Source organism: Varanus komodoensis, unplaced genomic scaffold (assembly GCF_004798865.1).
Source record: "Varanus komodoensis strain SLA01 unplaced genomic scaffold, ASM479886v1 scaffold52, whole genome shotgun sequence".
Lineage (NCBI taxonomy): Eukaryota > Metazoa > Chordata > Lepidosauria > Squamata > Varanidae > Varanus > Varanus komodoensis.
Genome location: NW_025336114.1, coordinates 2970895 through 2985095, shown reverse-complemented (window position 1 = coordinate 2985095; position 14201 = coordinate 2970895). Strand labels below are relative to the sequence as shown.

Genomic DNA, 14201 nt, shown 5'->3' with positions numbered 1-14201 from the left:
CTGTGTTTGTAAATCTAATGAAAAAGCTATAATATTTGCTATGTTTAGTTTAAAAGTTATGATTTGGATGAAATGTATAGAAGTGCTATGTTCCAAAGAATAGGGTAAATCAGTTTTTCTTGTGGAAATACCTAAAAAGAGGAGAGTAGAGGTGTACAAGGAGGTGGAGAAACTCCCAAAGTTAAGTTAGAGCTGCTGACAGTCTGTGTTGTATGTTGTAAAAATGTAAGAAGAAACCTGTTGGATCAGACCAGTGTTCCATTTAGTTCAGTATCCTGTTTCCTGCCCTGGCAAATCAGTCGCCTTGGAGAGCACCATAAAAACCACTTGGTCCCCCTTTTCCCCTCTTCCTATTGACAGGATGTCATTAATCAGTTATATGTAGTGCTGGGAAACTTGCAGAAAGAGACAAGCAAAATTATCAGGGGTGTGAATAGATCTCCTATAAGGAATAGTTAAAATGTTTGGACCATTTAGCTTTTAAAAAGTTGAATGGAGAATGGTGGTAGAGATGCATAAAAGATGTGCATGGTGTGGAAAAAATAAAGGTGTGAAAGGTATTTTTCTCATAACGCTAGACCCTGATGTGGTCATTCAATGAAACTAAACCATAGAAGATTCAGGACACACAAACTGATGTACTCCTTTATACAGCACATAGTTGAACTATGGACTATAATGCTGCAAGAGGGAAGGATGGCTGCCAACTTGGATGGCTTTAAAAGAGGATCTTCATCCTCCATGAATAGGCACGGTGGCTCTCCATGATCCCTAGTACTAAAGAGTCTGAGTATGCCAGTTACTGGGGAACACGAGCAGTTAGCACATCCTGCTTGTGGGCTTTCCATGGACATCTTGTATGTAAGAATCAAAGCAGGTTGCTGGACTAGATAGGCCTTTGGCTTGATCCAACAGGGGTCTTAATGTTCTGATGTTCTGAGTAGTTGGTCTGGTTTCACCTGCGTTAATATAAACTGTATCTTCTCAGAATGCTCATTTCAGAGGGTTATTAATACATGCATATAGGGATAATTCAGAACAATCAACAACCAGGAGCCCCTTGCTGTTTGCTTGGTTCAGAATAATGATAGCTTTCATTACTGGGAGTTGTCAGTTTTCTTTACAACATAATGCAAACACAGCTGTTTTGTTCTAATTTGATGCCTTCGGTGCTCGCCTCCCACAGGATCTGTTCTACACCCTATTGGGAGAATGAAGAGAGTCTCTGCATACTTCTTACTATCAGTATGGTTTTGTTGGAAGAACAAAACACAGAAACATTTAAATGTTACAAATTTGCTTTGTTCACTAGATATGAATTCCCCTGATCTCTCCCTGTCTTCTGTACATAATTCTGCTTTAGAAACCTTTGATTATTTTTCAGTTTTTGAGCAGACAAGTGTCACACAATGTCTCCCCCAATTATCAGTAAGCACAGGTTCCATTTAAATCTTCCTTCTTTTTTTGAGGTGGAAAATGGAAGATGCCTTCATGGAGGAGTGCTGCATGAATTGGCACTTTACACAGACATGGCTTTTAAGCTGCTTGCTTATCATTAGCTCCTGGAATGTTAAAATTCTTTCAAAACATTTTAATGTGCAAATGTGGGAGTAAAAAACAACAACTCTGGTCTGTATAGGGAGCCTTGTAACTTCAAAAGGGAAAGAATGTAATAATCAGCCTGCTTTAAAGAATTCAGGTTTGGTTTTACTTTGTTTTGTTTTTTGTCTAAACCTTGCAAAGGTTCATCTGTACAGCTACAGCAAAAGTGATTAAGATGTAATTTCTTTTATCAGGCCTTGCACTGAGTTATTCTTTTCTCCAACATGAAAACACATGGGCACAATTGTGCCTGAATTATCAAGGAGCTACAAAGCGTTCCAGCTCTTTATATTATTATTATTATTATTATTATTATTATTATTATTATTACATTTCTATGCCGCCCCTTGCTGAAGCCTCGGGGCGGCTTACAACACAATAAGATACATTGAATACAATAGAACATAATAAATTACCACTAAATACAAAAATACAAAAAATACACTGAGATACAATAATATAAAATTAAAATTAACAGTATAAAATAAGTAAATAAAGAATATAGGAGGAGAAAAGAGAAGGAAGAAGAAGTTGCCCTGGCCAGATCATATATTTTTTATAAAGAAAGCCCAGCTTCTGATTTCTCCTATGTGACACCATATTTTCTACACAGTACTTGTCTTGTCTCTCTGTCCCTGTTACTCTGTCTCCCCCTCTCCCTTTCCCTCACTCACTCTCTGTAGGATATATTTCTATTGCTGCTTGAAAGTCAGAGAGTACCCCTTAGTTACGGAGCTGTGCAGAATTCCACAGAGAGGTTTTTCTAATGTCCTGGTTTTTCTAGGGGGTTGGAGTCATTTACTTGTGCTGTATTTTTGCTCTTACATTCAGGGAGTGTGATTTGTTCAACACAACAGTTTTCAGGCAGAATCATACAGAGATGTTTCAAGGACTTTAATGATTGTTTGGGAATATTCCCTTGCTTGAATTAATAACAAGTGCCACTGATCACAAGTTAATGCCTTTTCTACATCAGATATCAGTGCACATACACTGCACTTGCTTACTGCAGATGCTAATGAACACTGCCGGAAAAGTAGATTTGAACTGTGGTAATTGATAACTGGCCATGTACTGCATTACCAGCCTTTCTGCTCCACTACAATTACCTCCACTTGCCTGAGTTCTGGTGAATGTGAAAAGGCCAGGAAAAACCTCACTTTCACTCAGGTTGTTTTGCTTCATTTCCCCACTCTCTTGAGTCTCATGAAACCGACAAGGTCAATCTTAGACAAGTTTTGGTATGTGCAATTGCACTGGACAGCTAACACAAGCTTATTGTAGGGGTCGGGGAGCCATACTGGCTAAAGTGATCCCAACATTGCCAGTTTCATCTGAGGTGGGGTATGTTTGATGGCTGATACCCAGTTTATGCAAAAGAAGGAGAATTTGGTTAAGAAATTGATGCTAGTTAATAGTGCTCAGCTACCATTTGCATTAATCCATTCTTTCTTCTCTTTCAGAATTCTTTGAAGAAAAGATCATCACGTTCTCTTGGGAAGACAGACAAGAAGTCATCTGCCCAGGTGCATATTCAGTGCAACAGGTTTCCCACAAGTGCCTTAGCTTAAAGGCACACTGATAGTTACTGGGTCAGAAATCAAGTTGTTTAACCCAATACTTGATTGCTGCCCTCCCATTTTCTTAAACTCATCAAGGCAGGACTTGTAGTTTAGTGGTAGACCAACTTGCCTCGCTTGGAAAATGGCACAGGTTCAATCTCTGGCACTTTCTATAAAAAAAACTATTGTAGCCTCAAACCTGGAAACTGACTTTTGTTTCTGCATATAATAGAGGGCTAGATGGTCCAGAAGTCTGACAATGCTACACGGTAATTTCTGCTGTACATTCAGACTGGCAGTCATGTATCCTCCTTCCCCCAAGGAACACATTTTGGGAAATGGGTTTTCCACAAAAAGCTCATTGGAATGTAGTTTTCTGGACTAAATTTGTTTACCTATTGTAACCCTAACCTGGCATGGGGAACCTTACACACTACCCTGAACACTGCCTTCTTGGGCAGGAAAGCTATACCAGGAACTTTTTTTCAATATGTGTGCATACATGCACACATACAAATTCATTTATATCCTATATATTTCCCTCTTTTAAGGGATCCAGGACAGCTTACATAGTGATCCTCTCCATTTTATCTTCACAACAACCTTGTGTATCATGTTAGGCTGGCCTAAACTGATCTGTGAGTTTCATGGGTGAATAGAAATTAGAACCCAGATTTCCCAAATCCCACACCACTTTAACCACTACACCACATTGGGTCTCACATCATAAATACCTGGGAGGTGACGCCATCCTACAAATATGTGGGGTGAACGAAGCTTGGTTTGTGCTTTGTTTTGGTGGGCAAGCAGGACAGCGTGCTCTGCCTTACTTAGTGTAAGCTTACACGTCAGTTCTTGCCGTTCAAGCAGAGGTGTGTGCTGTAGTAATTAAATTGCTTGTTAGGAATAGGTTACAGTCCTGTATATTTTCATATGTCCCAGCATACCCACCCGCTTCAGCATATTTACCAGTTGTAACATGCCCTGCCAAATGAGTGTTTTTTGTTTCTTTCACTTGCTAACAAGTGGAAGGGGTATCATCTTCTATATGCTTTTAAGTACAGTTTGGTACATTGATGCAAAAGATCAAAGCTGATGTTGAAACCATACAGTAACAAAACTTTTGTTACTTGTGAAATTCCTCTTTTTATAAGAAACACTAATGTCCACATTTTAATCAAGTAGAGCAGGAGGCTGGCAAAATCTTTTAATGATGTGTGGGTTTAACTCTTGCATTGTGGAGGTTAAGTGCTCAGCAGCAAATTGGGTGACCCAACATCTGGAATGCAATATTCAAATTCCCTGCAACAATGCCAAAGGGTGGCATTAGAAGGAAGCAGTGAAGCAAAGGAAATAACTGGTGGCAGAGCAAAATCAGGGCTAGTGCAAATTCCAGTCTGTAGCATTTCATTGGCCATTTTTAAATTGAGTTTATGTTCCTCTCTTAAGTCAGCAGTGAAGCTAAAATTGGTGGTATGTTCTGCATTCAACTATTTGTTAGATCTATAGCTGGGGAATATATGTATAATTTTATTGAAGGTGCTAGCACCTTCCTGATTTTGACTGGTTAAATAGCTTTGTAGATAGGTTCATATTTTATGACCTTGGGAAGATGTCAACCCACTTGCTTATAGTGCAGAAGGTATTGGAGCAGTAGTAGCTTTATTGCAGTAACAAATAATCAGTGGGATGTGGTGGAACTAGGGATGGTCTCTCTGTGATATATGCTACAGTTTTATGTACCATAAATGATAAGAGGGTCATAAGCATTATCCTTCATCCCATGTATTGGGACCACAGTTGTCAACTCTGTGTGAGTATGTCTGTATATTTGTTTTAAATAATGCTCAATTACTAGTCAATCCAAGTGAAATGCTTTCCATATAGGAATGTTGTAGTATATGAAACAGTTGTGAAGATGCTCCATTTGGACAGTTACAAAAGTACTGTCTGAACATTTGAAGGGAGGAACTAATCAGGGCAGATCAGGAATGATCAGTGTTTTCCCTCCCTGTCACTTCTGTTATTGAAGAAAGAAAACAATTACGCACAGAGGAGTAGGAAAAAGGCTGTGCACTGATTTGAATTTGTTTTGTTTTGAATTCTGAATTGCCTCACACTTCCTGAGAATACTTGGCTTTCCTGCCCACCTCTTTTGGCATTTTGTATTGTAGTTTATGATTTCTTTGAAATTAAAATAACTGTACCAGGGTGTGAGAATCCTTGGTTGCTATTTGTGTGATAGGTAGTGCCAGGCTGAAGCTTTTGTGGTTGTTGTAGACAAGTAAAATATTATGACTCAGCCTGCAAATTAGATTTCCTCTTGGAGAGGTTTGGGATTTCTGTGCCCCAAATGTCAAGTTGTACCCTTTGACCAAAATTATTTTTTTCAATGCATAAAATTGAACTCAATTTAAATGCTTTGTGCAATATCCTGAACTGCATATTTTAAAGTGATCTTTTAAAAGATTTGTTTTTTAATCAGTGTGTACAGAAAGAGATGGAAGCCCAAACAAGTATATGGGAGACATAAGCTGTATATGTACTTGAAGTTAGAAGGGGGTTGTAGTCTCGCTTTGCAAAAGTGTCATCCCCTGACTACTGAGTTCCATTATATATCTTTATTACTGTCTTGTACACTACTTTGGGATAAATATTCATGTAAGGTGGTATAAAAACTTCTTAAACCGAATTGTAATAAGTAACAATTCATATTTTTGTGTATGTGTGTTCATGTTTGGATGCTTGGTCATATAATATGGTAGATTAAAGGAGACTTTAGGAAGGGTTGCCTGGGCAGTACTAGTTGCATGTCTCTCAACATGGTTTTGGTGGAGGCAAGGGTTCTTTCCCATCACATCATATTTTCTTCTGAGAGGAATCTCCAAAATGTCTCACTCGGGATTAAAGCACCAAGCTGGGAACAACATAAATGCCTGTGCCTATCTTCATATGTCTCCAATTTGAAGCCTTTTGGATTACTGAACCCTTGGAAGGATGCTGAAGATTACACCTCAGAAGTGTTCTAGATTATTCATTGTTTTGCTGAACAGAGCTTCCATTGAGCCCACTGTGAAGGCTGTACTCAGAAACCTGAAAGAGAGTGAATGTTCACATTTACTGTTTTCCCATCTATTTCAAGGGAGACCTTTCCTCTGCTCCTCTCTTGAATTTCTGATGGCAGTCTAGTTTAGTGAATTTTCGAAAGCATACTACAACAGTGTAGGGCATTTTGGCGAGTTAATAATAGCTGCATTTTTCAGCTATAGCTGATGCAATCTCAGGCGTGACAGTTGCAACTGAATGATCACACTGTACTGGACATCTGGAAAAGGAGGTCCTAAGTGCCTAGGAGAGAGTTTCTTTTCTGGGGAGGGATTTACCAGAGTTTTTTCTCCCGCACTCAGCTATGGAAACAGGAAATGAACTAAATTTATAACGGTCACTTTTTATGAGGTAATATTCCTTGAAAGGAGAAAAATTCAAATCCCTGAAGTTCCACAGGGACTTTGAACAAAAAATATCTACAAACTGTATAATATTTCTTAATGGATTTTGAGAAGAGGCAGTGATTGAATAATGTGTAACAGCAGAACTGAAATTTCTTCCTGCCTCTCTTTTTTGTAGGGAAACAAATAAATCCAGTGGTGAACAGTGTTTATGTAGACAGTGCTTTAGTCGTATTTCCTTGACTCAGTTTTGGAATGAGCCAGAAACATACTTCAAACTGTAAAGCCGACTTCCTCATTTCCCATCATGCCATGCGCTTTTTCAGAGACAACTTTTTTTTTCTCAGTTTCCGCTTGTGGCTTGCCTTGAGGTTAGTATATACTGATCAGAATTAACTTTCCTTTCTTTTGTGAGGTTTATTGAGGAACAGGTAATAGAATCACAACCACACTCTTTCAGAAGGCCAGCATGTCTGCCCTTTGAGTTGAAGCAGAATTTTACTTCCTTCAGCTACTCCACATCTGCTGTCCTTCATTCTAGATAATCTCAGAGCCAGCTCAAACATGCAGAACAAGCATATGAAAGTTTCCTTCCAGACTATACTGCTTTGCACTATAGTAGAGGGAGCTTTCCATTCTCTGTTAAAACAAAAAACCACCCTTTGTGCATACTTAAAACCAGTATGCCAGAAAGTAGGCTAAGTTCCCAACAACAGGAGATGGGTTGTTTAACCCTTGTGCAACTTATGTCACCTAGATTCACATGACCTGTCAAACAGTAACCAGGTGTTGTATATTCAAATTCCATCCAGCAAGTACCACAGCTCACATGACATAAATAAGCCACTGTAGGCTGTATCAAGCATGCAAACCAGGTAATTCTGTCTGTTATCTCCTCATGCACCATCCCTCATGGGCTTGTGTTTTGCAGGGGGTATTGTAGGGACCCAGAGTTTGGGGTCTGGGATTGAGTCATTTATCTTGAGATTCCTGTTGAGCATAGAGGGGCATACTTCTGAATGGATGCACATGTATATTTTAATGGATGTTTAATGTGAGTTAGGGCTAACAGGTGGTCTGTTTGAAAAGAGATTTTTTTTTCTCCCTTACTTTTGGACTTAGGGGACATTTTTAAAAATCTCTCTTTCTCTTCCCTTAATTACTGAGCTTTATGAAGGACTAAATGCTTAAAGAGTTGGAATATGTTAGGAGCCATATAAAAACCTTGTGTTCTGAAAACGCACTTCTGGTCCACTTCTGGTGTTTTTAATTCATAGACAAGACAAGCCTTCCAGGGACCTTTCCAAACAGCTCTTCTGCTTATTAATGCACAGTATAGAGTTTAAAAATGCAGTATGTGTCTCAGAGGGTTTAAGCAAGCTTGAGCAAGTGAGCAGTGCAGTGGACTAGGGATAAAGAGCTTCTGTTTCAAGATTTACCATTCTGTTTGTATTCTATGGAATATACCCCAAAGGGAAGATTTCCAGGAATGAAGAAGGGTGACCATTGCTCCTTTGAGGTCTAGGTGGAATCCTTCTGTGGCCTCTTGTGCTATGGAACACTGAAGGGGGTACCAGCTAGGGAGAAGGAACCAGTCTAGCTAATCGGTCCCTGACTACATTCCCCCCCCCCCCAACCAAAACTGTTTCAACCTCCTGGAAACCTGAATTGGAGTGCAATCAATCAAACATTGGGGTGGGGTGCCTAGAGAAGTTGCTCCATCTGAGACATTTCCAGAATTGCTAACTACCTGACATAAAGCACCTCAACCCCTGTACTCACAGTATAACCTTGGTGGGCAAGGACGGTGACATACCTGAATGAGTGGGATGGATTCTAGGCTAGTACAACTGTATGCTTGTGGGAGTCTCTTTGCACAGTCTAGAACCCTGGAACAGGTTACCAGTTATTTGAAGAGAGTCCTGCATGTTTATAACTGTACAGATATAGAATTCATGCCAACATTTAAATCATTGCACATTTGTTGTGGGTGAGGCCTATTGCTCTGTTCTTGCTGTAACTGTGCTCAAATGTTAACTTATCATGGTTGTGTTGTGAAAATAGCACTTCATTACTGGAATTCCCAGAATGGTGTTTTCTCTGGAATTTTCAAGTAAGCACCTGTACAAATCTTTCATCACTGGCACTTCCTTTGATGAACTGTTCAAAAAATACCAAGTTTAATTTTTCCAAGTTAGAGATTTATTCAGGAAGTCTGTGCTTTGCCTCTACCAGACTGTAGGGTTCTGGCTTTTTACTCAACATTTTCCCAAACAATCCACAAATTCCCTAGGCATTAAATTATTCTGTCATCCACTTATTTTTCTTCTTGGACAGTTTTCCTGAGAGACAATGGCAGCCTTGGCCTCTCCAGCTTAAATCCATATGAACTAACATTTTCCAGATGTGGAAGGGAAATCCCCTAACTCCTCCCTCCTCTGAGCTCAGGGTGAATAAAGGTAGATTCTAGCAGGTAATGGCTGGGTGAATAGTGCTGGGACACAACCTTTTTTCCTTGGAATGGCAGCTTTTATAGAACAAGAAGGTATTGCAACATGCAATAAATAGGACTTTCCAAGGTGCCTTGCGGGTTTGATCAGGAAAAGCTGGACTTTGGTTTGTGTGCAAGTGCATGTGTAATGACTGTTTTAGATATTTAATGTGCTCAGAGCTTTTTGGGCTGTAATATTTTGCACTGATTCTGCTTCATATTATCCCTGTTTGTGCATGCAGGTACCTTTCTCACATTGTTTTTCAAACTTGTATGTTTAGGAATAAGTAGAGCTTTATGAAGTTCCATTTCCAATGTTAATACTAGGTAGTAGTTGTTGTTTATTGATTTATTATTTATAGAGTCCCTAAAATCATATATTGGACAAATGGTCTACAAAGTACAAGATGCTTGTGTTTGTTACTTTTCTGTTTTAACCTATTTCTACTTAGTGGGTTTTAGCTATGCTGTTGCTACGATTTTTGTACCGTAAGAGCTAAATTGATAGGGCAGGATACATTTTCTTAAGTTATTTCACTATGCATAATTGTAATGGTACCTATCACAGCTCTTTGTAATTTGCTACATGTGGGAGAAAATGTGAGGTTCATCCACCTCATACGTTTTGGGATATGCTACAGATATAAGCATTGCCCTAGTATTGCATCTCTGAAATCAGTAATATAAGGAGACTCACATGATTATTTTAGATGTGGTAAAAGTGACATTACAGTACACTTTTATTCCAGAAGAAATTGATTTTATATAGTGTGTGTTAAACTTCCAACTGCTAAAGCAATGAGGAAGTGCAAAAATATTTGGGGAGCACTGAAATAAAGAGCTTAATAACTGGAAACAAATAGCTGGTAGTCCCCCCCCCCAGCTTTCTTGTGAGACTAGGATATAAATATAATAAATTGCATGGATGAAGCATATATACTGTGAGTCTTGTGCAACAAGAGAGATGGCAGTGACAGAGTAGAATAGCACAGAGTAGCTTGCCAAAAGTGTAGTTTTTGTAATGCTTGTACCATTTGCCTTTCTGAATCCTAGGAGGACAATGCAGATCTCAAGTGTCAATTGCATTTTGCCAAGGAGGAGTCTGCTCTCATGTGCAAAAAACTGACAAAATTAGCTAAAGAGAATGACAGTATGAAGGAGGAACTAACAAAATATCGGTCTTTGTATGGGGACCTGGAAAGCTCTCTTTCTATTGAGGAACTGGCTGACTCCCCTCATTCCAGAGAGGCAGAGCTGAAGGTCCACCTGAAGCTTGTTGAAGAAGAAGCCAACATCCTGAGCAGAAGGATAGTAGAACTTGAAGTTGAGAACCGAGGACTGAGGGCAGAGATGGATGACATGAAGGGGCAAGGTGACAAAGAACTCTTGGGGACAGACATCCAGTTTGCCTTTTCCATGACCAATTGTGGGGACTCTGGAGAGAGTGTAATAGAGCTCCGGCGACACTTGCAGTTTGTAGAGGAGGAGGCAGAGCTGCTGCGGCGCTCCCTGATGGAGCTAGAGGAGCAGAACAAGCTCCTCATGAATGAGCTCAACAAGTACAAGTCAGATCATGACCTGGACATCACTCTGTCTGAAGACAGCTGTTCTGTGATCAGTGAGACCTCCCAAGAAGAGCTGGCCACTGCCAAGGTCCAAATCAGTGAACTCAGTGGCAAGGTCAAGAAGCTGCAGTATGAGAACCGTGTGCTGCTCTCCAACTTGCAGCGCTGTGACCTTGCCTCTTGCCAGAGTAACCGACCCATGCTGGAGACAGATGCTGAGGCAGGTGACTCTGCTCAGTGTGTTCCAACATCGCTTTGGAGAGAGGTGCCTGTTGGGGGAGAGAATGATACCAAGGAAAGAGCACTTGGCAATGGTTTTAGCAAGTCTCATGAAAGCAGCAGCCCTAACAGGTTTCTCACGTCCAAGGACTTTGAGATCCTTCTTGACATCAGGGACCAGGCAGCACTGGTCAGCAAAGCCATCGATGTTCTGATCTCTGATGCCAATGGCTTTACCTCCAGCCTCAAACTCTTCATGGACAACGATTGTGCAGAACTGGTGCTGAGTGAGGCCATGGATAATGAGAGCACAACTGACTCTAAGCTAATCAATGCCATTTTGATGCGACTCGGTGTCCTCCAGCAGGAACTGAACACCTTCATGAGGAAGGTGGACTATATTGGAGGCAGCTTGAAAGACCAGAAGGACTCCTTGCCAAGCTCCAGCTCTCAGGATTCCACAAAAGAAGCTCTGAGAAAAGGGCATAACACTGAAATCCAGGTGAGGGTTTCCTTGAGTTCTTTGAGTGGCTCCCTTGCAGTGATTATTGCTTTATTTACCATGCTGTTTTCTCCTGCTTTAACAAGTCAGAACCTGACGCTGTTAATGTAACTTCCCTTTTCTGCCTCCTCAGAATGAAAAGACAAACTAACAACTGGCTCACTGCATGGAACTGAGGCCAATGACAAGATAGGACTCTGGTTTAACGGAGTGTGCATGGGTCAGGAGATGGATTGCCTAGAGAAGCATATGCCATGTAATGCTGACTGCTTAGAGTTGATTTATTAGCAAGAGGTGTTGTGGCAAGCAGATAAATGTTGCACACTTCCTCCCAGGAGGGGCTTACATTTGATGGATGGACTCATGCTTTTTTTTCAGAGTAGCAGGGCCAACATGTAATGACTTTTCCGGATCATTTTCTCATGTGGAAGGAGTTCTCCTGAAGTAGCCTACTGTCTCTCCCCCAGAATTGCCAAAGCTACTTAGGTAAGAAGAGATCCTAGCTTTGAAGCACTTTTCTAGACATGGTAACTTAGAAGATGTTCACGGTGGGGGTCATTTCAAACAAAGGGCTTCCCATGTGAACACACATTGATAAATGTCAGGTTAAACAGCTCACATATAAAACATGATTGGTCCAAAGTAAGATGGAGATAAGATGGTTAAATTATTGACCCCTATTGAATTCTCTCAAACAGGAGCAAATGAGCTTCAAAGTAGATATGATTCAGCATTAGGACACTGAGTAGATGAGGAGCTGTTTGATTTAAAATCTCTTGCAGTTTTTGTAAGCAGATCAGGGAAATGGTACTCTGGAAGAGCATTTTTACTCTGATGCCCTTCCTCCAGTATAAATCTCTCTCCTCTCCCTTTCTGTTTTTAGTTCCATTGGGATGGAAAAGAGACAAGAATGTATCTATCTCTGCCTTTTTCTGCCAGACTATCCAAATAGCAGCCAGGTGTGTGGGGATTTACACTGGGGAGAGAGCATGGGAGAAAACACTGCTGCTTCCCTAGAGCAACATATATGAATCTCATCTAGTTTGGCCCCGAAGCTATCTATCGTATTTTATTTGAAACATGAAGAGTGTCATTTTGATTTACACAAGGCAACATAACTACTAACACTTGATATCAGTGCAACAAGATGTGGTTTAACTTGAAACCATATATTTATCTGAGAGGAGCAGCAGCTGCTGCTGCTTTTGAATGCAGGCTGTTGGGCTGTCCTACAAATCCTGAAACATAACCCAGGAATGCCACTCACCTGGTAGAGATTTTTTCCAAATGGATTCAGCATATTTTTTATTTGTTACATATGCAAGGGATGAAGAATATTTATTCTTGCCAACTGAAAGGCTTGAACTGTGCTTCCTCCTAATGCTAGGATGCATATTTGAAAGCACTGGTTTTAAGAAGGCAGTTTCCAAGGACTGAAGAGACTAGGAAGCCCATTTTTAGCTTGACCTGGTGTGTTGTCTCAATTGCTTAGTTCAGCAAGTTGGGAGAATGGTTCTGTGGACCCTGTTGTAGGAAAGTGTTGTTTTTGTTTTGCTTTTTGCTGTATTGGAAGGCAATACAGCAATACCCCTTTTATAGAGGGGTCTGCTGGAAGGATGCTTGAAACTGCAGACAAAATTATGGGTCTGGTTACACATCCAGCCTCTCTGGCTTAATTCTTGTGCAACAAGTTGCCATTTTTAGATGAGGACATATTCACTTATCAGGAAAGATTGGTGGTGTTCTAATCTAGCATAAGACCTAAGAGAGGTCTTTACTTTGAAAAGCGGAATTCTGGGAAGTTGGCTGGGTTGCAGCCTCCTGAAGCACACTCTTTTTTTCAGAGTTCTATTTTTGTGCATGTGCTGGCCCCCTCCCTGCCCTAAAGTAGCCCCAATCCCACCCCAGGCACTGCATGGCACCATAACTGGTGTTTGCACATTTTTTCCCTCTTTCTCTTTTTCCCGTTCCCAAACAATCCAGCCCACGTGTCTGCTCATTTTGTGTCTCCTTTTGTTTTCCACTTTGTCTTCTGCCACGGTAGTGAAGCTCCTCCTCCTCTTCATCCTTTTTGTTGTCTTGTAGCTCTCTTTATTGTTCCTGAGACCCATTGTTTTGTTTGTTTGTTTTTTCTTTTCTGCTCTTTTGGTTTGTTCTCATTAACTTGCCCATGCATGCAGCAGTCTGACTTTAGGGAGGCCCCAGACTGGGACATCGGAGAGAGCAGGACCTCTGATCTGTACCACAGCAGCAGCAACACCACTGCCATCGATGTGGATCCAAACATGGAACTGGATCAGAGCTACAAGTCATATCAGCCAGAGGAAAAGGACTCTTATGTGTCTGAGGTATGCACCCATATTCCTAGAAGGAGAAAGGTAGACAGGCAGGCTAGGGGACACTGGGACAGTAATGGAGCTGAAGAAATACCAGTTCAGTGCATTTCAAAGGTTGAAAAGAATTATGTGGCCATTGTTCATAACATGGGTTTTTAGCAACATGAAAACATTGTGAGATCTAAATTACTGTGGGAAAATGGAAGTTTTACAACTGTCCTTGTTCAATGCATGTCCAGAGGAGGCAAGTATTACATTCACTGCCTGCTAGCTCAGAGGCTTCCTCAGTGTTTTGCAAATTACAAATACATTACAGAACTGCTTTGAAATTCAACTTTTTTGTATGCTTGTTGAGCTAGGGTAATGGGTATTAAATGTAAAGTATAATTTAAAGTTATAATATAAATGGATCCAACTCATAATAAAATAGGTCAACTTAATATTTCCTCACTCCTTGACACTTTCCAGACTTCTC

At 40.5% G+C, this 14201-nt stretch overlaps 1 protein-coding gene across 1 annotated transcript in view; it reads left to right on the top strand.

Moving 5' to 3' along the window:
• The window catches only part of SOGA1 (suppressor of glucose, autophagy associated 1), a 90692-nt gene that overhangs the window by 44899 nt on the left and 31592 nt on the right, over positions 1-14201 (top strand). The window contains exons 4-6 of the mRNA XM_044447483.1: positions 3066-3128; positions 10158-11390; positions 13571-13877. Of these exons, the coding sequence (XP_044303418.1) occupies positions 3066-3128; positions 10158-11390; positions 13571-13877 (1603 nt within the window). The remainder of the gene's footprint in view (positions 1-3065; positions 3129-10157; positions 11391-13570; positions 13878-14201) is intronic.